This window comes from Nicotiana tabacum, chromosome 8 (genome assembly GCF_000715075.1).
Source record: "Nicotiana tabacum cultivar K326 chromosome 8, ASM71507v2, whole genome shotgun sequence".
Taxonomy (NCBI): domain Eukaryota; kingdom Viridiplantae; phylum Streptophyta; class Magnoliopsida; order Solanales; family Solanaceae; genus Nicotiana; species Nicotiana tabacum.
In genome coordinates, this window is record NC_134087.1 from 149,167,559 (window position 1) to 149,192,532 (window position 24,974).

At 40.6% G+C, this 24,974-nt stretch overlaps 1 protein-coding gene and 1 long non-coding RNA gene across 2 annotated transcripts; one reads left to right on the plus strand and one right to left on the minus strand.

Moving 5' to 3' along the window:
* Positions 1-267: 267 nt before the first annotated feature.
* LOC107785349 (polygalacturonase-like) lies at positions 268-2,930 on the plus strand. The gene is made up of 4 exons (XM_016606634.2): positions 268-739; positions 1,261-1,550; positions 2,118-2,346; positions 2,441-2,930. The coding sequence occupies exons 1-4, from the start codon at positions 287-289 to the stop codon at positions 2,660-2,662; spliced, it is 1,194 nt and encodes a 397-aa protein (XP_016462120.1). The 5' UTR covers positions 268-286; the 3' UTR covers positions 2,663-2,930.
* Positions 2,931-14,056: 11,126 nt separating this feature from the next.
* LOC142162825 (uncharacterized) lies at positions 14,057-18,963 on the minus strand. Its single transcript, XR_012694272.1, has 3 exons — positions 15,917-18,963; positions 15,509-15,576; positions 14,057-14,318 (listed from the first exon to the last, which is right to left on the minus strand). It is a non-coding gene; the product is annotated as an uncharacterized LOC142162825 (long non-coding RNA).
* Between the last annotated feature and the right edge of the window lie 6,011 nt (positions 18,964-24,974).

Below are 24,974 nucleotides of genomic sequence, written 5' to 3' on the forward strand. Positions count from 1 at the left end.
ATGTGTTGAAAGAAGTACTATTTGCCTAAAACCTAACTCACGTCAGCAACTTAAATTAAGAATTTTTCTCTCTTAATTTTTTTTTCTTATTTTTATTTTTCTATTACACATTACTTTGCACATGAACGTCGTACAAAAGTTAGAATGACCTGAATCGCTGATCTCTAATGCAAAGTCTATAAATTCCCCTCAAAACCTATCCATTTCCTCATCACCCCTCCAATATTTGATTATCCCTGTAACATCTATTTCCCCCCCCCCCCCCCCAACCTAAAGAAACAAGATAATGAGGAAAATGAGTTTACTAGAAAACCTCCCACTTTTTTTCACAATCTTGTTCTTGATCTTAAACTCTTCCATTGCTGCAAATGCAATATATAATGTCAAAAACTATGGAGCAAAATCCAATGGAAAAATCGATTCATCCAAAGCTTTTCTGAGTGCATGGGCTGCAGCATGTGCATCTACTAGCCCTGCCACCATTTACGTGCCAAAGGGAAGTTACTTGCTTAAAAGTGCATATTTTCAAGGTGAAACATGCAAGAGCAAGGCTATTACCTTACACATTGATGGCACTATATTAGCTCCATCGGATTATAATGCCAATCGGAATGAAGAAAATTGGATGAAATTTGAAAGAGTCACTGGAGTTTCCATATATGGTGGAACCTTAGATGGACAAGGTGCTAGTCTTTGGGCTTGCAAAACCTCTAGCAAGAATTGTCCTCAAGGAACAATGGTATGATTAAGTTTCATCATTCTTGTTTAAATTATTAAAAGTAAGAAAAGATGAAACAATACTACAAGTTTGGTTATTTAGTGTTTACTTGGGTAAGTTAGTAGGGTTGGGCAGTTTCAACTAACTTGAAGTAAATGGTCTTCTTCTTGTTCACCACAACCACACACGCGCAATAGATTAAATTTCACTCAATTCATTGACATTCGTTTTCAAAACTTCTTGCAAGAATAATTACCTCAAGGAACAATAAATTAGTAGTATTCGTCATTCCATTTTAAATTTTAATATATCAGAAGTATTATTTATGAAAATATATAGTTAAAAATAATGAAACATTAAAAGTTTGTTTATTTAGTATTTACGTGGGTAAGTGGGGTTGAGCAGTCTCAACTAACTTGAAATAAATCATCTGATGATATATTCATAATTCTGGAAACTGTATATAATGCAAATTAACCACAAACAATAAAAAGAGTAAATATTTTACTCTATGCATTCACATCGTTATTTTCGTTCTGCAGGGACTTACTTTTTCCAACTCCAGCAACATAGATATAAGCGGATTAACATCGAAAAACAGCCAAATGTTCCACATATTGGTAGATAATTGTGATAATGTGAAGCTACAAGGAGTAAAGGTATCAGCTCCAGGAAACAGTCCCAACACCGATGGTATTCACGTCCAATATTCGTCTAAAGTCACCATTATGAACTCCCATATTGGAACTGGAGATGATTGTATCTCAATTGGCCCTGGAACCTCCAACTTATGGATTGAAAACATTGCCTGTGGCCCTGGCCATGGAATAAGGTTTGGAAAAATATAAGAGTTTAGTTCCAATTATTAGTAGTACTTTCTACGTCTCATTAAAGAATCAAACATTTTATCACCACCTCATATAGTGTTACGTTCCTGAGTATGTTTAAGGAGTTCATTCTACTAAGAAATCTAATTGATTCATTACTTCCTGGAAAAAAAAGTACTTCCTCTATTTTTTTTATGTGACACGTTTTTCTTTTTAGTTTGTCCAAAAAGAATGATACTTTTTTATATTAAGAAACAATTAATATTTAGCCTTTTGATTTAAAAAAAAATAAATTTAGCCTTTTCATTTTACATAGTATAATTTATAAACACAGAAATGTTATGATATTTTTGAGACTGTAAATTTCAGAAGTCAACATAATTGCAACTAAAATTAGGCTATGAGTTGCAACAAAGTCAACTTAATTGCAACTAAAATTAGGCTATGAGTAGCAACAAAGTCAACATAATTGCAACTAAATTAGGCTATTCATGCTCTATAAATATGTTTTATACTGGTTTATTTTCTTCACCTAATTAGTTTGTTTTAACTTTAACTACTACGTACTGCAGCATTGGAAGTTTAGGCTGGGAACTAGAAGAGCCTGGAGTTCAAAATGTTACAGTTAAAACAGTCACGTTCAGTGGAACACAAAATGGATTGAGAGTAAAAACATGGGCAAGATCAAGCAATGGCTTCGTCAAAAATGTTCTCTTCCAGCATATAGTTATGGCTAACGTTCAAAACCCTATCATTATAGACCAAAATTATTGCCCTAACAATGAAAATTGCCCTCATCAGGTAAGTGATACAAGCAAATAAATTCAGCCTTTTTTTTCTTTTGAGGACTTCTCCTAGAAAACTAACACTGTTTTTTTCTTTTAAATATTTTTAGGGCTCGGGTGTGAAAATCAGCAACGTAAAGTATCAGGACATACGCGGTACATCTGCTACGGAAGTTGCAGTGAAATTTGATTGTAGCAAAAAATATCCATGCAGTGGCATATCAATAGAAGATGTAAATCTTAGCTATAGAGATCAACCCGCTGAAGCTTCTTGTGTTAATGCTGGAGGAAGAGCTTCTGGTTCTGTAAAACAAACTAGTTGCTTAGGTTAGAAAATAGAGATTAAGTCTACATCTGTGCAAGATCGTGCATTTGGATAATGATTTGATATTTGCTAATTATAAACAGGAAAGCTGGTAGACATTATATTAATACAGAATGAAAGTTCAGAAGTGGCAGTTATTTGTAAACCAGGTTCAAAAATCAAAATTATCTTTAGTATTTTCTTTTTGTTGGTAAAATTTGGTGGTAATGTGTTAGTGATGTATACTGCTTACAAAATTCAAACTAAGAAAAGCACATGAGTCTGTTAGTTTTTAATTTTCCTACTTGTTCAGGTACTTGCATCAGGAAATAAAATAATCATATCCTCTTATCGTTATTTTTATTGGGATCGTTACAACTCAAATCCCACCGAAGGAAATTGTGATGATACCTGACTTCCAAGACTAGGTAAGCCAATCACATTAATAACATTTAATCATCAAAACATGATATAATAAGACTGAATTTAAAATAACAACGAAAAAGTGATAGCATAAGACCAAAAATGATAATACACAATACAACTCCCCAGAACTAGATGCTACAGAGTCTTGAGCTCTAGATACATAAAGAAGTCTCAAAATACAATATTGTTTGAATATGAAAATAACAGTATCAACATAATGGACGGGACTCCAAAGGGCTGCAACTGTCATGCAGCACTACCTTTGTGACGACCCGGCCAGTCGTCTCATGAGTTACCGCTCCGTTTCCCCCATCTCTGCTTCTTATTTGCTTTGTTTATCAGTTCTATGCGTGATCGGGTTGGTTGGCTCGGGTTCGGAAAGTTTTTTGGAAAGGTTTGAGACACTTAGTCTCTTTTGAGGAAGCTTAAGTTGGAAAAGTCAACCGGATGTTGACTTATGTATTAGAGGGCTCAAATGTGAGTTTCGATGGTTCGGATAGCTTCGGGAGGTGATTTGAGACTTACGAGCGTGATCAGAATGTGTTTTGGAGGTCCAGAGTAGATTTAGGCTTGAATTGGCGAAATTGGAATTTTGGCATTTTTCGGTTGATAGGTGAGATTTTGATATAGGGGTCGAAATGAAATTCTGGGAGTTTTAGTAGGTCCATTGTGTCATTTGGGATGTGTGTGCAAAATTTCAGTTCATTAGGACATGGTTTGGTAGACTTTTGATCAAAAGTGGAATTCGAAAGATTTTGGAAACTTAGGCTTGAATCCGATGTGTTTTGGTTGATTCGATGTTGTTTGAGGTATTTTGAAGATTGGTATAAGTTTGGATGGTGGTATGTGACTTGTGTGTGCTTTTGGTTGAGGTCCCGGGGGCCTCGGGGTGATTTCGGGTGGTTGACGGAAAGAATGAAAATTGGGAATAACAGCTGAAGTGTTGGAACTGTTGTCATAACCGCATCTGTGGTTGGGAGGCCGCAGGTGCGACCCTTGCAGATGCGGAAAACCAATCGCAGAAGCGAAAAGAGCCTAGGAAGGCAGGAACTGCAGAAGCAGTTGAGGAACCGCACCTGCGATGGCGCGGGTGCGGATTGTGCATCGTAGATGCGGAACGAAAGGGTTTAAGTGAGGACTGCAGATGCGACGTCTTGGACCGCAAAAGCGGTATCTGGACCGCAGGTGCGAAATGCCTAGGCTAGAAGGTATAAATTATTTCCTTCACGAATTTTTGGGTTATTCCACCATTTCAAGTCGGTTTTGGAGTTTTTTAGGAGATTTTGAATAGGGAATCAAGAGGTATCGTCTGGAGGTAAGATTTTTGAGTCTAATAATCGATCCTATGGTATTATTTCATGGATTAGAGCTGTGATTATGGAAATTTAAGGGTTAAAATTGGGAAACTAGGGCTTGGTATTGGAGACCTTGACTTAAGGGTTTGAGGGGCCATTTGTGATCGAATTTTGGGACTTTTGATATGTATGAACTCGTGGGGAGATAAGGAATCTATTGATATAAATTTTATCAAATTCCGAGACGTGGGCCCGGGGGTCGGATTTTGGTTAATTTGGGGATTTATGCTATAACTTGATTATTTTCACATGGGCTTCGTTCCCTTAGCATATTTTGACGTAGTGATTCTGATTTTGGATAGATTCGACGCGAGTTGAGGTAGATTCGAGGGGCAAAGGTGTCGCAGGCTAGAGTTTGGACCGGATTGAGGTGAGTAATGATTGTAAATATTGTCATGAGGTTATGAAACCCCGAATTTCACATCGTTGTGCTATATTGAGGTGACGCACACGCTAGATGACGAGCGTGGGGTTGTGCACCGTTGGAGATTGTGACTTAGTCCATCCCGAATGACTGTTTACCGCGTATTTGATTGAAAACTATTTGCTATCATCATGTTTTGGGTTGAATGCCATATTTGGGCCTCGTGCCAACTATTTGGACCCTTAGGGGGATTTTTACTGTTTTGACTTTATACTTGTACTCAGTCATGCTATATTCTACCGTTTTCCTAACTCAGCCACGCTTACTCTGTTTTAACATATTAAATAATAATTTAAATGATAATTTGGGTTGAGCATCATGTTTTACTGTTGCCCGAGTGGCTTATGAGATTCTGACTGAGTAAGGCCAAGGGCCTATGTTGTGAGGATACACAGATTTATGATCATGAGGCCGAGGGCCTGAGATTGAACGCCACGAGGTGGCTTGTTGATATGAGGTCGAGAGCCTATTGATTATTCCACGAGATGGCTTGAGAGCCGAGAGCCTATTGATGATGCCTATTCAAGCCTCTACTGATGTATGTATTGTGATCGGAATAGAGCTCCGACCTACTTATAATCTATATACATATATACACAAGATGTACACAAAACTCTAGACCCGAACTCCGAAGGACGTGGAGCTTATCAATAAAGCTGAACTCAGGAAACACCTACTGAGGAGGTCTGCCCATCTATCTGTGTGAACCTGCATGCATGAAATGCAACGTCCCCAAAAAAGGGACGTCAGTACGAAATAATGTACCAAGTATGTAAGGCAATAAAATAACTGAAAGCTGAAACTAAATTGATAATATAATAACTGAAAGTAACTAGGAGTCAAAGATGATCTGGAGATATACTTATCCACATATACTGACTCAACTCTCTCAATATAGTAAGTAAAATAAATGCCCGACCCTATAAGGCTCGGATCGTGTAACTACTCTGCCATAGTAGGCTCGCTCATAGGCGCTCCGCCATACTAGGCTCTGTATCTCAGCCATTCTGGGTCCGCTCATAGGCGCTCGGCCATAGTAGGCTTGGTATATAACTTACCATCTGATTAGAGGTTGCCCAATAAGGGGTCTGCCCATCGATTATAGCTCGATGGTGGTGAAAATACTATAATATTGTATATATATGGACTCTCTGCTCTCTTGGTTGAAAGAAGACCAAACTAAACTGAATATGAAGTCCCGATAAGAGGGAATACTGTAACTTATGAAACTAGGATAATGTACATAAGTTCAGTAATACGAACTTCTTTTTATGCCTCGTTATCAAACTCACGTAGTTACGGGATCATGCCAAAATGAAGGAAAGGTTTAGCCTTAGCATACCTCACAATCTTTCAAATCACGAAGTTGAACTAGCATCTTCGCACCTTAATTTATAACAACGATAATGATACTATCATTAAGTTATGAAAGGTACAACTATCGCACAACGAACGATAAGCTTATTTTGTATAAAAACGGGCAGCATCTCCCCTATAATCCTTACTTTTTCCAAATTCTAGACAACACCGACAACACAAGAACACAAAAATATAAATATATATATACATTATTTTCCAACCTTATATACACCACAAAATACTACAAAACAACCCAACACACCCCAATCTCTTCATACACAAAACGACCACCGTAATAGTGTCAAACAACCCGAAAATGTTACGACGAATGACCAGCCCTCGACTTAAAATTTGAAATAAATTCCCTTGTTCTCCAGGTGGGAGCCTAATGCTGACTTAAAATTTGAAATAAATTCCCTTGTTCTCCAGGTGGGCGCCTGCAACTTAAACTTGAAATGAATTCCCTTGTTCTCTAGGTGGGTGCCTGATGTTGACTTAAAATTTGAAACAAATTCTCTCGTTCTCCAGGTGGGCGCCTGATGCTGACTTAAAATTTGAAATGAATTCCCTTTTCCTCCAGGTGGGCGCCTGATGCTTAAACTTGAAATGAATTCCCTTGTTCTCCAGGTGGGCGCCTGCCTTTACAACAAAACAGACAAAACAAAAGAATCTTTTCTGCCCTAGTTTGGTACCGGGAACATCTGTGAGTGTTAATCGAATCATGTTATCCAAAAGAGCTCTAAGAATTTAAAAGCTAAATCCCATTATCCAGGAGGGCCCTGAAAACTAAAATTAAATCTCATCTTAAGAGTGAAAACTTGAAAGCTAAATTCTATTTCCTAAAGGTAAAACTTACGCTAAATCTCATTATCTATGAGGGTCCTAAAAACTTAAAACTAAATCTCATTATCCAAGAGGGTCCTGACAACTTAAAACTACATCCCATTATCCATGAGGGTGCTGAAAACTTGAAATTAAATCCTATTATCCAAGAAAGTCCTGAAAACTTGAAATTAAATCTCATTATCCAGGAGGGTCCTGAACTTAAGGAAAGCTAAAAACTCTTCTGACTAGGGAGAATGCCTAGGAGGTACGGTTCTTCTCGACTAAGGAAAATGTGTAGGAGGTAAAATCCTTCTTAACTAGGGGAATGCCTAGCAAGTAAAACCAAAAAATAGCCTTTGTGCTGACAAAATGTGGGCACGACACTTGAAAAATTCAAGCTTCCAAGCTTTGATTTGGACATAGTCTTCGTCCCTGTTTCAAACAAAGAAAATTTGTGAGTTCAAACATGGTAGTTGGTTTGTGGCCTTGACTTTGAGGGCGATTGCTCCTTCACTTCCATGATAACTTTGATTTCAACTCGAAAGACCTTGCTTGTTTATTGACTAACCACTTTCTCTGTCACCCTTATCACAGAAAATACCTCTGATCCATTCAAACCCAACACCCTCTATCTGTTGCATCATGCTCATGAATTGACATATACCAAACCTTTGTATTTCACATGAATCCCAAACACGTCAATTGCCAACCCACTCAGTGTGTATATTGTTCTTTCCTAACTTATGCCGCTTTGATATGCTAGCCAGATTCCATTTTGTGCAATTGGAAGGCTGGTAGAAAATTTTGAAGTTATTTCTCACTTGTTCTGACCAAACAGACTCAACAAGAGGGAGTAAACAAAACAAAGGGAGCAGAGTAAGGGACAATGGAAAGAGATGATACCTAACAAGAAAATTACAAAGTAGAAACTTATTAAATGTGGATACCAACTCTAATGACCATGACATGTGCTTTTGGATTAAGTGGCCTAATTTGTAAAGAAAGTCTAATGTTCAACTCTTGTTCTATATCTGAGTCATGAAACTGGGCTTCAATGCTCCGATTATCCTATCTGATCTACGGTCCTTATTCGACATATAGTGCCCGAAGGGTTTTCACCATCAAGCCTTTCTCATTTGGTCTTTCTCTCAACTTACCGTTACCTTATGGTGCCTGTGAAGGTTTTCACCGATAAGTCTCTCTCGTTTTGTTATTTTTCTTTTTTACTTCCTCTGATTCTGTAGATGACAAGGCGTTGACCACAGTAAAAACATCATATGCTCCTGGCATGTCTAGCTCGGCACCCTCAAAGATTATCTGGGATGTCTTTTTTGGACTGTAATGTGGTTTTTGGACAGGGTTAGAAAGAAAGGATATCATAAATGGTCAAAATAACTAAGACAACGGGGTTGATTTATTTACAACTTTGGAATCCATTCTAAAAACTTTGCCTCAATTTCCAAAACAAGGGAATTTGAATCTTTTTTTTTCTTTTTCTTTTTGAGATGGAATTTTTAAGAAAGACTGCCCCACTCTCAACTTCGTGGGATTATGAAATATTTTATTTGGTGTGATCAAACCTTAAGGCTGCCTACGTATCTTGTGGTGACAAGAATTAGGTCGAACGTAGTTCAAAAACTACTCTTTGTTGCTGCTATTTTCCTTTCCTTTTCTTTTTGTTTTTTTTCTTTCTTTGTTTTCTTTTTCTCTTTTCTCTTTTCTCTTTTTTTCTTTTTGGCTTTTCTTTTAGAAAGAGCTTTTTGAAACAAACCTATGGAGACATGAACTTTTTTTTTCTATGACTCTAACTTAATTCCAAAAGAGGGGAGCTAAAACAAATTAACATAGGCTCAAAAGGGGTACAGAATGGTATAAAGTATTCGGGTAGCTGAAAGAGGGTCTCCCAATCTCTAAAAATGCCAAGTACAACACATGCAACTTGAGAATGAAAAAGGAAGATCATGCACAACATTTCTTTTGCAGCTTTGGCATTGATATTACTGATATGCCTTCCACTTTTTTTAGTGCCTTGTCAAGTATAAAACCCTCGTTGGGTGATTCCCTCTTCACAATGGATATCCTCCGTTAATTCGTAGAAAACTTTCTTGACTTTATCTTGTAACTTGAGATGCACTTGAACTCAAAGTTGCTTGCTTCAAATTGTCCGGGATGCACTCTCCTTTAACGAATTCTTGTCATCCTATTAACTTCCTAAATTATCTGCCCCAGTTTCACAAGTCCAAATCTATACTTATTTCCATCAAATGTCCCTATCATCTTCAAAATTGTTTCATTGCTTCATGATTAAACTAACTTTTAAGACTAGGCCTAGAATTATGCGTGCATGTCATGTCACTAGAGCCAGCATGAAAAGAACTATAAAAGGAGAAGAGAACTAAACAAAAAATGACTAGAAATAACAGAGAACAGAAAATTGCATTAGACAGACGGTGAAAGGGTTTGAACAACAAAACAAGCAAAATAAACTAGGGTTACAACCCTGGAATAAACCTAGACAACACTAAACGAGTTACTACGACTAAACATACTAAGCAAAATAAAAGAATAGAAGGGTTTGAGTCACAAGACAATATCCGGATTACAACCCTGAAATAACCCGGACAACAGAAATGACAACAAAATGAACCACCAAGACTCATCCCCGACTAGCCAAGAAAGGAGCGTCTTTCCAATTACCAAGCTTGGCATCTTAGACACTGAGTTCCACATCAATATTATCAAGACCATTACCAACTTCAATATTATTAACTTCAGTCAGCAAGTTCCCAAAGGGATTTGAATACCCCCTGTCACTGTCCTTGATCACAATTATCCCTTCTTGAATCATTCTTTCTATTTCCCTTTTCAAAGCACGACAATCTTTAATGCCATGCCCTTGGACATTAGAGTGATGCATGCACCGTACAGTAGGATCAAAACCTTTTGCATATGGGTCCAGAGTATAGCCGAGGAGAGGCTCAATCGGGCCAGAATGTTTAACTTCTCAAACAGGCTTATGTAGGATTCTCTGATTGGCGTGAAACTATTTCTTTGTATTTGTTTCACTCCATGCCTATGTTTTTTAGGGTTATAGGGTGCCTAAAAATGTTATGAAGGCGCACGAGAATTTTGGGATGCTGGTGCTCGCCCTAGGGAGTGACCTAGTGGTTGGACAGATAGTCGGATGTTGTTCGAAGGATAATACTAGGGTGGATTATGTGGAGCTCGGGGATGTTCATGGGGTCGGTACTGAGGCTGAAATCGTTTAGTAGGAATGCCCACTGGATCCTATTGTTGGCGGGGCTCAGCAACATCTTTTCTATCAATCGGAGGACTGACCCGAGCAACTTGTTTGTTCCATCTGAACCAAAACTCCCTAAAACTTTCTTTGGGTTTCTTTTCTATCTGAGATAGGGAGGGGCGGTCTGGGATAATGTCTTCATTGTTCTGATAGTGCCGAACAAAATCTTGAGCCATGTCACCCCATGTATGCCACTTACTAACATCTTGACGAGTATGCCATTCCAAGGCTGCCCTAATCAGGCTCTCACTAAAATGCGCCATCAGCAAATCCTTTTTCCCGCCAACACTTCTCATTTCACTACAATAACCCCTCAGATGGGCTACTAGATTTCCATGCTCGTCATACAAGTTAAACTTTGGTATTTTAAATCCTGGGGGCAAGTGAACATCAGGGAACATACACAGATCCTTGAAGGCAATACTCTTCTGACCTACCAACCCTTTCATGTTTCTTAAAGACTGCTCTAAGATTTTCACCTTCCTGGATATCTCATCTTGCTCCACTGTCTTAGCAGGCTTTTTAGTTTCACCGGGAGTCTCAAAATGAGGAGCGTGAGAGTATGGATTCGAGATCTTGAAAGTTGGTTCTAGAGCACAGTGTTGGGCATCGGGGATTTTGAACACAGTCTCGCTAGAGGATCGAGGAAAGGTAGCTGGTGGATGAGCTACAAAAACATGAGTGGTCAAAGGAGCGGGATATGAGGTGGTTTTGGTGAGCGGAGTGTGAAAAGGTTGTGGGGAGATATCAGCAGCAGTGGGAATCTAGATTTGTGACAGTGGAGGAATGGTGACAAGGCTTTCAGGGTAGTTAGTGGGAAATAATGGTGGAGGACGTCCACTAATCCAGGCTTGATATATTTCGGTCATCTGTCCTTTCAACATTAAGACCTCTTCTTTTAACTCAGAATTTGACTCAAAAATCTCCTTACACGGATCAATAACACACGTGTCCAAGTCTTTGCTAGTCATGGCTATCTTCCTCTTTGACCTTGTGTTGTATGGATGAGTTACTTAAGAACCACAAACCAACCACCCTTCTGCTCAATGAAGATAATAAAAGGAACAAAACGGGGTCATCCTATTAGTATTAGGACATTTAAAAGCTAAAAATATTACATTGCGTGTAATGCACCTTTTAACAATTAACGGTTCTAGAATAACTTCGAGGGTCACAAGGTCGCTTGGCATCATCCCAATTTTGTTCATTTCAATCTTCTCTTTTCTTTCTTTTCTAGCACTTCTTGGCTTGCTCATTTTCCTTCCTCTTTCTTTCTTCTAATTATCACTCTTTTCTTTCCTCTCATTTCTCACATCCCATAATTTCACCTCTCTTTTTTTCTTTTAATTTTAATTTTTAAAAATGATTCGATCGAACCCTATGTAGGTTGCCTATGTATCATGTCGCCGCATGAATCAGATCTTTGCGTAGTTCAGAAAATCGAGAATAGACTAAATAAACTAATGTTCTTTTTTTTTACCTTAATGACTACTCTAATGAGAAAAAAGAAGAAAATCTCTCTCATTTTTTTAGACTTAATATTCTATAATCTATTCTAAACTCAATCTTAAGCGAGCATATTTTTTTTCTTTTTTGTGAAACAGATACTCTATGAGAAATTATTAAGGAAAAAAAACCCTACAAGAGAAAAATATTTTTTCGATTTTTTTAGGAAGGTAATCTAAAGAATAAACCAAAGAAAAATTATTATGAATTTTCATTTGATATCCTGAAGAATGATTTCGAAACGAGAAATGAAAAAGATAAAAAAAAAATACTTTTGAATTTCAGTTTTTGATTACCTAAGGGAGAAACTCTAAAGATAAACAAAAGATAAAGTATTTTTTTCTATGCACAATGTCCTAAAGTTCTAGTGAAAATAAAAAGAATTTATTTTTGTTTTTTATATATTTTCCAAAGAAGAACCTCAAAAGAAAATCTTTTTGGATTTTTGGAATTAATATCTTAAAGAAAACTTCTAAAGAGGTATCAAAAGAAAATTCTCTTTTTTTTTTAATTTTTTAGTCTTAATATACTAAAAAAAATATAAAAGCAATTTTTATTTTGAGTTTTAGATATTAATTTCCTAAAGGAAAACTACCTCAAAAGAAATTTTTTTTTAATTTTCTAGAATTAGTATTCTAAAGAAAACTTCTAACAGAAATATAAAACGCAAAATCTCTTCTTCTTTTTTTGGATTCTTGATTTATAACACATTTTTTCAAATAAAAAATAGAAAGTACAATAACAAAAGACTCAACAAACTTAACTAGACTATGACAGATTCTAATATCACCTAAAAGACTCGAAACTAGAAGATAAAAGGAGACATAAAAAGAAAAACAGACTCAAAACATAGAAAAAAATCCTTAAGCAACTTCTGAATGAGCGATCCTAACTGGATGGTCCTGAGGCGTCTGTCATGCTCAAAACTCCGGTAAGTAGATCCATACTTGTATGAGAAAATTAAGACCAAATAAAGTTAAAGACATAGAACACTATGTGAGACAATAACACTTCATGTTGGACCTGTGCAAGACATGATTGAAGCTATTTTGGCAAAACGGCCTATGTGGCCAAAAGTGGCTAGACATGCAAGATTTGGCTAATACCCCGCGAAGCCAAGAACCTAAGACTTACTAGGAAAACTGAACCCTATGTGGGCTGCCTACGTATCCCACCCCGAAAGACGAGAATCAAGTATGCGTAGTTAGGAAAGATTGGATACAGGCGAGAATTAAAAAAATAGCTAATTTGGAGAAAATATATTTTTTTGTCTCTTTTTTCTTTTTCTTTTTTTGAAAAATGAGGGGAAAGTGCAAAATCTTTTTTGGATTTTTCATTTTTATTTTTTTGTTGTCTTTTTCTTGGAAAAAAATGTGAAAGAAAAATATAACTGGCCCTACTTGCTTCATTTTTACACTTCAACCTCTTTTCTTTCTCATTTACCATCAGCCATCATTGGTCTGCCAAATGACCCATTTTACCCTTGAAGATTGCAACATGTAGCACATAAGATACATCAGGATGGTCTTTTATTTTTGGGTACACCTGTCCTAGACGGACCCAACTCTTGTATTAAGTCCCCAAAGTCAAATGCACGTAATGCAAACAAATGTTCCTACTAGGGATTCGGTATGAGGTAATGTTATTCTAGGTTTAAAAGCTGGGTGTATTGTTCTAGACCTGGCTTACCCGAGCGGACAACTCGAGCCGGGGGGGAGGGGGCAGCGTACCGGTAACCAAAAGATCATCCGGCTTTGTAACTTGTCTGAACCTCGTTCTAAATTAAGGATATGAAACTAATAGAAAAAAATTCACGCCGGCGTGCACTTCCTAGAAGATTAGAAGAGAAGGGTTTCGCAGCAATTTATATACAGGTCAAATATTATCAAAGTGGTAAAAAGCAACATTTAGCACATTAGGCCTAAGGGTGTCTAACGGGTGGGCCGGGCCGGGCTGGGTAGGAAAAAATAGTAATCGTACGGGTTAGGGTCCGGGCCGGTTATGGGTTGGGGCTTAACAAGTTTAACGGGTTCGGGTTCATCCGTGTAAAAAATGAACCGTAAGTGTTACGGGTACAAGGGGTCGGGCCGGGTTAGTGTAATTTTTAATTTTTTTTGTCATGACCCTAAAACCGACCCGGTTGTGATGGCGCCTATCGTGAAACTAGGCCAGCCGACACAACTCGTGAATTAACCATTTAATTAATAACAATCATTTTAAGCCTTTGATTAATCAGATATCTCATAATGTAAGTCTAAATGATCAGTGCGAAATAAATACACAAGCCCGACATTGGGGTGTCACAAGTCACGAGCATCTACTAAGGTCTGAATACAACAAAAAAACTCAAAAAATGTACGAAATACAGTCTAATGAAAACAAGAGGGAGAAAAGCAGTGTTGCGGACGTCGGGCAGCTACGTTGCTAACTCCGATGACTCTGCCATTGATCAATCAACACCTGCTACCGGGTTCAGAAATACCTGAATCTGCACACAAGATACAGGGAGTAATGTGAGTACTCCAACACAGTAAGTAATAAAGGTAAATGAAAGTTGAGCAGTAAGAAAACACGTAAGCCACGTCAAACGCTACAACAAATGCAGGATATTTCCAACACAGTACAGAAATCATTTACTTCGTAAATCATGCTCAGTTTCGGTAAAACCTTTTAAAACAAATTTTCAATAGTTTCAAACGAGTGATAAAATAGTGAGTAAACATGATAGAAACGTAAATAGCCCCTTGGGCAAAGCATATACCATAAACCGCCCCTCGGGCATAATATCAAAAGAACCAGCCCCTCGGTCTACCTCACAATCATTCGTAATCAGCCCCTCAAGCATAACATAAATCAAGAACTACCCATCGGGCAATAAAATAGAACAACATCAGCCACTTGGGCTATATCACATCTCATACTGGGTACCTAAGCTCACTGTGGGGTATACAGACTCTGGGAGGGGCCCCTTACGGCCCAAGCGCAATAACAAGCCATCTCGTGGCATAATCAATATATCACTCACTCAGGGTACCCGCGCTCACTGGGGGTGTACAGACTCCGGGAGGGGCTCCTTACGGCCCAAGCGCAATAACAAGCCATCTCGTGGTATAATCAAACAGGCTCTCGGCCTCATATCAAGCCACCTCATGGCGTAACAAATTAGGCCATCGGCCTCATAATCATAAATCAGTACCACACTGATGCTGCGCGCATCCCGATCCCATAATATCCTCACAACATAGGCCCTCGACCTCACTCAGTCAAAAATCTCTCAAAGCCACTCAAGCATAATAAAATATGATGCTCAGCCCAAAATATCATTTAAAATGTCAAAATGGAGTAAATATGGCTGAGTTATGAAAATAGTAGAATATAGCATGAGTGAGTACAAATATGAAATCAAAATAGTGAGAAATAGTAATAAAAATTTCGTAAGGGTCCAAAACAGTTGGCACGAGGCCCAAATATGGCATTCAGCCCAAAACATGATGATAGCAAATAGTTTTCAATCAAATACGCAGTTAAACAGTCATACGGGATGGACTAAGTCACAATCCCCAATGGTGCACGCCCCCACGCTCGTCATCTAGCGTGTGCGTCACCTCAATATAGCACAACGATGTGACAATCCGGGGTTTCATACCCTCAGGACAAACATTTACAATCATTACTTACCTCGATCCGGTCCAAACTCTAGCCCGCGATGCCTTTGCCTCTCAACTCGGCCTCTGAATGCTCCAAATCTAGCCAAAAACATATTCATACCATCAAAATATGCTAAGGGAACAAAGCCTACTCCAAAATAACCAATTTATATCAAAAATCCTGAAATAGGCCAAACCCGACCCCGGGACCACGTCTCGGAATATGATAAAAATCACATCAATAGAATCCTTATGCTCTCATGAGTCCATACATACCAAGAACATTAAAATCGAACATCAAATGGTCCCTCAAATTCCCAATTTACACTTTCCAATTTCAAGCCCTAATTTCCCATTTTTAGGCTTTAATTTCCACAAATTTCATGTTTAAACAAGTAAGAATCAACATAGGATCGAGTATTGAGTTCAAAAACCTTACCTCCAAGTGTTTCCTTTTGATTCCCTCTTCAATCCTTCTCAAAAAACTCCAAAATCGCTCAAAAATGGTGAAAGATAGACCAAAAATAGGCGAACATGGCTATTTAAACATTCTGCCGAAGCCAAAAATTCCTTCTTCGTGAACGCGGTCAAAGCCTCGCGTTCACGAAGCACAAATAATTCACAGCTCAAATTTCCTCTTACGCGAACGCGAACACTACCCTCGCGAACGCGAACGCGATGCCTTACTCAACTCAGCCTACGCGAACGCATTTCTTCAGTTGCGAATGCGATGCTTTAGGGCCTGGTTCCCAAGTCTGCTTCACCCTTCTACGCGAACGCGAACCATGCCATGCGTTCGTGATGCACAATCAGACTCAACCTTCACAAACGCGGGACCAACATCATGAACGCGAAGGGTAACTGGCATGCCTTACTCAACATCTCTTCACGAATGCGAGGGCCCTCTCGTGAATGCGAAGAGCAAAACTCTGCAACACTGATCTGGAGAAATCTGCAACTTTCAAAACAGGAATTTGATCCGTTTAACCACCCGAAACTCACCCGAGGCCCTCGGTACCTCAACCAAATATGCCAACATATCACATATCATCATTCAAACTTGTTCCAACCTTCGAGACGATTAAAACAACATCAAAACACCAAGATCACATCAGATTCAAGCATAAGAATTCCAAAAACTTCCAAATTTGATCAAAAACTCTATCAAACCTCGTCCGAATGACCTAAAATTTTGCATACACATCACAAATGACACAATGGACCTACTCCAACTTTCGGAATTCCATTCCGACCCTTATATCAAAATCTCACCTATCAACCGGAAAACGCCAAAAATCCCATTTTCGCCAATTCAAGCCTTAACCTTCCGCGGACCTCCAAAATACATTCCGATCACGCTCCTAAGTCCTAAATTACCTAACGGAGCTAATCAAATCATAAAATTCCAATCTGAGATCATATACTAACAAGTCAAAACTTGGTCAACCTTTCAAATTTTAAGCTTCAAACTGAGAACTTGTGACGATCCGGCCAGTCGTCTCATGAGCTACCGCTCAATTTCCCTTATTTATGCTTCTTATTTATTTGTCTATTGTTTCTATATGTGATCGGGTTGGTTGGCTCAGGTTCGGAAAGGATTTGGTAAGGTTTGAGATACTTAGTCTCTTTAAAGGAAGCTTAAGTTGGAAAAGTCAACCGGATATTGACTTATGTGTTAGAGGGCTAGGATGGGAGTTCCGATGGTTCGGATAGCTTCAGGAGGTGATTTGGGACTTAGGAGAGTGATCGGAATTAGTTTTGGAGGTCCGGAGTAGATTTAGGCTAGAATTGGCAAAATTTAATTTTTGGCGATTTCCGGTTGTTGGGTGAGATTTTTGATATAGGGGTCGGAATAGAATTATGAGAGTTGCAGCAGTTCCGTTGTGTCATTTGGGATGTGTGTGCAAAATTTTAAGTCATTCAGACATGGTTTGGTTGGCTTTTTGATCAAAAGCGGAATTCGGAAGATTTTGGAAACTTAGGCTTGAATCTGATGTGTTTTGGTTGATTCGATGTTGTTTGAGGTGTTTTGAAGATTGGTACAAGTTTGAATAAGGCTATGGGATATATTTATTTTTTTGGTTGAGGTACCGAGGGCCTCGGGGTGATTTCGGATGGTTGACGGAGAAGTTTGGAATTTTGGAGAGCTGCAGATTTTGCTGCTTCTGGTATTTCTGCACCTGCGGATTGGGCACCATAGGTGCGATGCCACAGATGTGGAAGATTGGTCGTAGAAGCAGATTTAGGCTGGAAAGGCTGGAGCCGCAGAAGCGGTTCAGGAGCCACACCTGCGATGGCGCAAGTGCTGGCAATGTATCGTAGATGCGGTTTTGGTGACTTATGTGAGGACTGCAGATGCGGTGGTCTTGATCGCAGAAACGGTACCGCAGAAGCGATAATATGGCCGCAGATGCGAAATCCCTAGTCCAGAAGGTATAAATTGTTTCCTTCGTGATTTTTTAGCTATTTCAACATTTCTAAGTCGGCTTTGGAGCTTTTTGGACGATTTTGAAGAGAGAGTTCAAGGAGACTTCATTGAGGTAAGAATTTCGGACCTAAAACTCGTCCCTATGGTATTATTTCACGGATTAGAGCTATAATTAATGGAATTTAAGGGTTAAAATTGGAGAAACTAGGGCTTGGTGTTGGAGACCTAGACTTGAGGATTTGAGGGACCTATTGTGGTCGGATTTTGGTACTTTTGATATGTATGAACTCGTGGGGAGATAAAGGAATCCATTGATGTGAATTTTATTGAATTCTGAGATGTGGTCCCGGGGGTCGGATTTTGGTAATTTCGGGATTTTGTGTTGTAAATTGATTATTTTTTCTTGGGCTTCGTTTCCTTAGCATATTTTGACGTCGTGATTCTAATTTTGGATAGATTCGACATGAGTGGAGGCCGATTCGAGGGGCAAAGGCATCGCGGGCTAGAGATTTGACCGGATTGAGGTGATTAATGATTGTAAATGATGTCCTGAGGGTATGAAACCCCGGATTGCACATTGTTGTGCTATATTAAGGTGACGCACATGCTTGATGATGAGTGTGGGGTCGTGCACTGTTGGGGATTGTGACTTAGTCCGTACCGAATGTCTATTTTATTGCGTATTTGACTGAAATCTATTTGCTATCATCATGTTTTGGGCGAATTGCCATATTTGGGCCTCGTGCCAATTATTTGAACCCTTAGGGGATTTTTATTGATATTTCCTCACTGTTTTGACTTTATACTTGAACTCAGTCATGCTATATTTCACTGTTTTCATAACTCAGCCATGTTTACTCTGTTTTAACACTTTAATGATCTTTAAATGATATTTTGGGCTGAGAATCATGTTTTACTATTTCTCGAGTGGCTTGTGAGAATTTGGACTAAGTAAGGCCGATGGCCTATGTTGTGAGGAAACATTGATTATGATTATGAGGCCGATGGCCTGAGATATGTACACCACGAGGTGGCTTGTTGATATGAGGACGAGAGCCTAGTGATGTTTAAACTAAACTCAGTAATTTTACACATCTTTACTGCTTCACTACTTTACTGGCTTTTACTGCTTCCTTATAGCCTATAATGTGCCTTACGTGATTTCTTGCTTTCAGTCTTTATTTATGATTATTACTCACTGAGTTGGAGTACTCACTTTACTCCCTGCACCCCATGTGCAGATTTAGGCGTTGCTGCTCCCGCTAGCGAGTGTTGATCTTTCTAGCTCGGGAGGATTGAAAGATTCTCTTGGTAGCTGGCGGCGTTCGCAGCCCAGATCTCATTTCCATCTCTTTATCAGATATTTTGTAATAGCTTATAGACTTTTCAGACTTGGGTTTGGATTGATAGATGATCATGACTAGTGACACCCCGGTATCGGGCTGTGTTGGGTTGTTCTTCCGCAAATTTGTACTGTTGACTGCTTAAATTTTGGATTATGTATCATGTTTTAGACTTAAATCTCATTGTTAACTGCTTAAGAACTGAAATGGGTAAGTGTCAGCTGGCCTTGTCTTCACGAGAGGCGCCATCACGACCGGGTTTGGGTTTAGGGTCGTGACAAATTGGTATCAGAGCCTAGGTTACATAGGTCTCACGAGTCATGAGCAGGTTTAGTAGTGTCTCGCGGATCGGTACGGAGGCATCTGTATTTATCCTCGAGAGGCTGCAGAACCTTTTAGGAAAAACTTTGTATTCTTGAAATTCTTGTCATGCGAATTTATTGATCCGAGTACTAAACTTCTGTCATTTTATTCTCTCACAGATGGTGAGGACATGAGCTACAGATCAGGATGGACGACAACTAGTACCACCAACTATGGCCACTAGAGGCCGAAGACGCGGTCGCGGTAGGGGCAGAGGTATGGCTCGCACAGAAGCTAGGGAAGCACCTGCAGATCCACCAGCCGCCCCAGTTCAGGATCAGGTCCTAGTTATGGATGCTCCAGTAGCACCAGCTCTGGCACCAGCTGTGCCCGTTATGATTCCGGGTCTTCAGAAGGCCTTGGCTCAGATTCTATCAGTTTGCACTGGCCTAGCTCAGGCGGTCTCTGCTACTACAGCCGCAGTTACTTCTTAGGCCGGGGGAGGCAATCAGACTCCTACCGCTCACACACCTGAGTAGGTCGTGCAGGGACTTTAGATGTCGGGGCCACATCTAGCCTAGCCGGTTGCAGCTGCTCAGGACTATGTAGTTCCTACCATGCCAGAGGATGAGCAGCGTAGGTTGGAGAGGTTTGGTAGACTTCAGCCTCCAACTTTCAGTGGTGCAGAGGGAGAGGATGCCCAGGGTTTCTTGGATAAATGTCAGAGGATGCTTCGTACAGCAGGTATTCCGGAGACCAGCGGGGTCGCTTTCACTACTTTTCAGTTTTCTGGAGCTGCCTTCACTTGGTGGGAGGCTTTTGAGAGGCGTAGACCTGTTGGTGCAGCAACTCTTACTTGGCAACAATTCTCCATTCTCTTTCTGGAGAAGTATATGTCGCAGTCTCGCAGAGAGGAGCTACGCAGGTAGTTTGAGTGGTTACGTCAGGGAGAGATGACTATGATGCAGTATGAGATAAGGTTCTCCGAGTTAGCTCGTCATGCGATTTGGTTGGTTCCGACAGATAGAGAGAGGATTAGGAGGTTTGTTGATGGAATCACTTGCCAGCTTCGTATTCTCATGACCAGGGAGAGGGTGACTGGTGCTACTTTCGAGGAGGTTGTGGACTTTGCTCATGAGATTGAGTCTGTTCATCGCCAGGAGCGAGAGGAGAGGGAGGCCAAGAGGCCTCAAGGATCTTGTAGTTACAGTGGTACTCCTTTGAGAGGTCAGTTTCAGCACGACAGAGGTCGTCCATTCAGGCATGCTCAGCCAGCTAGCCCAAATTATCATGGGGCGTCATCGGGTCATGGTTCTCACAGTTCCCATCAGGGCTAGTCATTAGTTAGTGCCCTTCCAGCTCAGAGTTCATCCCGTGCTCCATCAATTCAGGGCTCTTCTATGCCAGGTGCATCTACTAGTCACTCCGATGTGAGAGGTTCCCTTCAGTCCCCTTCTCCAGCACTCGGGAATTGTTATGAGTGTGGAGAGATGGGTCATATATGGAGGCAGTGCCCTCGTCGTCTTGCGGGTTCATCTCAACAGAGGGGTAAATCATCGGCTTCAGCGCCAGTTACTTCATCACCACCCCCACAGCCAGCTAGGGGTGGAGGTCAGTCAGCTAGGGGTCACCCTAGAGGGGGAGGTTAATCTGGTGGCGGTTAGGCCCATTTCTATGCACTTCTAGCTAAACCCGATGCTATTACTTTAGATGTTGTTATTACAGGTATTGTTTTAGTCTGCCACAGCGATGCCTCTGTATTATTTGATCACAGTTTCACCTTTTCTTATGTGTCATCATACTTTGCTCGTTATTTGGGTACACCATGTGAGTTTCTTGCTTCACTTGTTCATGTATCTACCCCGGTGGGTGATACTGTTGTTGTATACCGTGTGTACCGGTCGTGTGTGGTGACTATTGGGGGTCTGGAGACCCGTGTGAATCTTTTATTATTATGTATGGTAGATTTCGATGTCATTTTGGGCATGGATTGACTATCTCCATGTCATGCTATTCTGGACTGTCATGCTAAGACAGTCATATTGGCTATACCGGGTGTGCCACAGATTGAGTGGCGATGTTTGACTGATTATGTTCCCAGTAGAATGATCTCATTCTTGAAGGCCCAGCGTATGGTTGGGAAAGGTTGTCTTTCATATCTATCCTTTGTGAGGGATGTCGGTGTTGAGACTCCCAATATTGATTATGTTCCGGTCGTGAGGGATTTTCTCGATGTGTTTCTTGCAGACCTACCGAGCATGCCATCGGACAGGGATATTGATTTTGGTATTGACCTGGTGCCGGGCACTCAGGCCATTTCTATTCTTCCGTATCGTATGGCACCAATGGAGTTGAATGAGTTAAAGGAGCAGCTTCAGGAACTCCTTGATAAGGGGTTCATTCGGCCTAGTGTGTCACATTAGGGTGCATCGGTTCTATTTGTGAAGAAGAAGGATGGCACTATGAGGATATGCATTGATTATAAGCAATTGAACACGGTAACAGTTATGAACAAGTATACTTTGCCTCGCATTGATGATTTATTCGACCAACTTCAGGGAGCAAGAGTGTTCTCCAAGATTAATATCCGTTCAGGTTATCACCAGTTGAAGATTAGGGACTCGGATATTCTTAAGACAGCTTTCTGGACCCGATATGATCATTATGAGTTCTTGGTGATGTCTTTTGGGCTGGCCAATGCCCCAACAGCATTCATGCATTTGATGAACAGCATGTTCCGGCCTTCTTTAGACTCGTTTGTCATAGTCTTCATTAATAATATTCTGGTGTATTCCCGTAGTTAGGAGGAGCATGTGGAGCATTTGAGAGTTGTGTTGCAGAGATTGAGGGAGGAGAAGCTTTATGCAAAATTCTCCAAGTGTGAGTCTTGGCTCAGTTCAGTGGCTTTCTTAGGGCACGTGGTGTCCAGCGAGGGTATTCAGGTTGATCCGAAGAAGATAGAAGCGGTTCAGAGTTGGCCCAGACCGTCCTCAGCCACAGAGATTTGCAAATTTCTTAGTTTCGCAGGCTATTATCGCCGGTTTGTTCAGGGATTCTCATCTATCGCATTGCCCTTGACCAAGTTGACTCAGAAGGGTGCTTCATTTGTGTGGTCGGATGAATGTGAGGAGAGCTTTCAAAAGCTCAAGACAGCTTTGACCACAGTTCCAGTGTTAGTTCTGCCATCAGCTTCAGGTTCATATACCGTGTATTGTGATGCTTCGAGAGTTGGTATTAGTTGTGTATTGATATAGGAGGGTAGAGTTATTGCTTATGCTTCTCGTCAGTTGAAGCCCCATGAGAAGAACTACCCCGTTCATGATTTGGAGTTGGCTACCATATTGCACGCGTTGAAGATTTGGAAGCATTATCTGTATGGTGTGTCTTGTGAGGTGTTTACTGATCATCGTATCCTCTAACACTTGTTCAAGTAGAAGGATCTTAATTTGAGGCAGCGGAGATGGTTGGAGTTACTAAAGGATTATGATATCACTATATTGTACCATCCGGGGAAGGCTAATATGGTGGCCGATGCTTTGAGCCGAAAGGCGGTGAGTATGGGAAGTTTGGCATATATTCCAGTTGGGGAGAGACCTCTTGCAGTTGATGTTCAGGCCTTGGCCAGTCGGTTCGTGAGGTTGGATATTTTAGAGCCCAGTCGGGTATTGGCTTATGTGGTTTCTCGATCTTCCTTATACGATCGCATCAGAGAGTGCCAGTATGATGATCCGCATTTGCTTGTCCTTAAGGACAGAGTTTAGCATGATGATGCCAGAGATGTGACCATTGATGACGATGGGGTTTTGAGGGTGCAGGGCCGGATATGTGTGCCCAATGTGGATGGGCTTCGGGAGTTGATTCTGGAGGAGGCCCATAGCTCGTGGTATTCCATTCATCCGGGTACCGTGAAGATGTCTCAAGATTTGAGGCAGCATTATTGGTAGAGGAGAATGAAGAAAGACATTGAGAGATTTGTAGCTCGGTGTCTCAATTGTTAGCAGGTGAAATATGAGCATCAGAGACCGGGTGGCTTGCTTCAGTGGATGGATATTCCAGAGTGGAAGTGGGAGAGGATCACTATGGACTTTGTAGTTGGACTTCCACGAACTTTGAAGAAGTTCGATGCTATTGTGTGATTGTGGATCGGCTGACTAAGTCCGCGCACTTCATACCTGTGCGTACTACCTATTCTTTAGAGCGGTTGGCAGAGATCTATATCCGGGAGATTGTTCATTTGCATGGTGTCCCAGTTTCCATCATTTCAGATAGGGGCACTCAGTTTACATCGCAATTTTGGAGGTTTGTGCAGTAAAAGTTGGGTACTCAGGTTGAGTTGAACACAGATTTTCACCCTCAGACGGACGGGCAGTCCGAGCGCACTATTTAGATATTAGAGGACATGTTGCATGCTTGTGTCATTGATTTTGGAGGGTCATGGGATCAGTTTCTACCGCTTGTAGAGTTTTCTTATAACAACAGCTACCAGTCGAGTATTCAGATGGCTCCATATGAGGGTGTAGATCTCCAGTTGGTTGGTTCGTGCCCTTTTAGGCTAGGTTATTGGGGACAGACTTGGTGTAGGTTGCTTTAGAAAAGGTGAAAGTGATTCAGGAAAGGCTTCGTACCGCGCAGTCGAGGCAAAAGAGTTATGCTGACAGAAGGTTCGAGATGTGTCCTACATGGTTGGTGAGAAGGTTCTGTTGAAGGTTTCGCCCATGAAGGGTGTTATGAGATTTGGGAAGAAAGGTAAGTTGAGTCTTGGGTTCATTGGGCCTTTTGAGGTGCTTCAGAGGATTGGGAAGGTGGCCTATGAGCTTACTTTGCCACCTAGCTTGTCAAGTGTGCATCCGGTATTTTATGTTTCTATATTCCGAAAGTATATTGGAGATTCATCTCATGTTCTAGATTTCAGCACGGTTCAGTTGGATGATGATTTGACTTATGATGTGGAGCCAGCAACTATTTTGGAGTGTCAGGTTCGAAAGTTAAGGTCAAAGGATATAGCTTCAGTGAAAGTGCAGTGGAGAGGTCGGCCCATGAAGGAGGCTACCTGGGAGACCAAGCGAGAGATGCGGAGCAGATATACTCACACGTTTGTGGCTTCAGGTATGTTTCTTGACTCGTTCGAGGACGAACGATTGATTAAGTTTGGGAGGATGTGACAACCCAGCTAGTCGTCTCATGAGCTACCGCTGTGTTTCCCCCATTTCTCCTTCTTATTGCTTTGTCTATCGGTTCTATATGTGATTGGGTTGGTTGGCTCGGGTTCGGAAAGGATTTGGTAAGGTTTGAGACACTTAGTCTCTTTTGAGGAAGCTTAAATTGGAAAAGTCAACCAGATGTTGACTTATGTGTTAGAGGGTTCGGATGGGAGTTCTGATGGTTCGAATAGCTTCGGGAGGTAATTTGGCACTTAGGAGCGT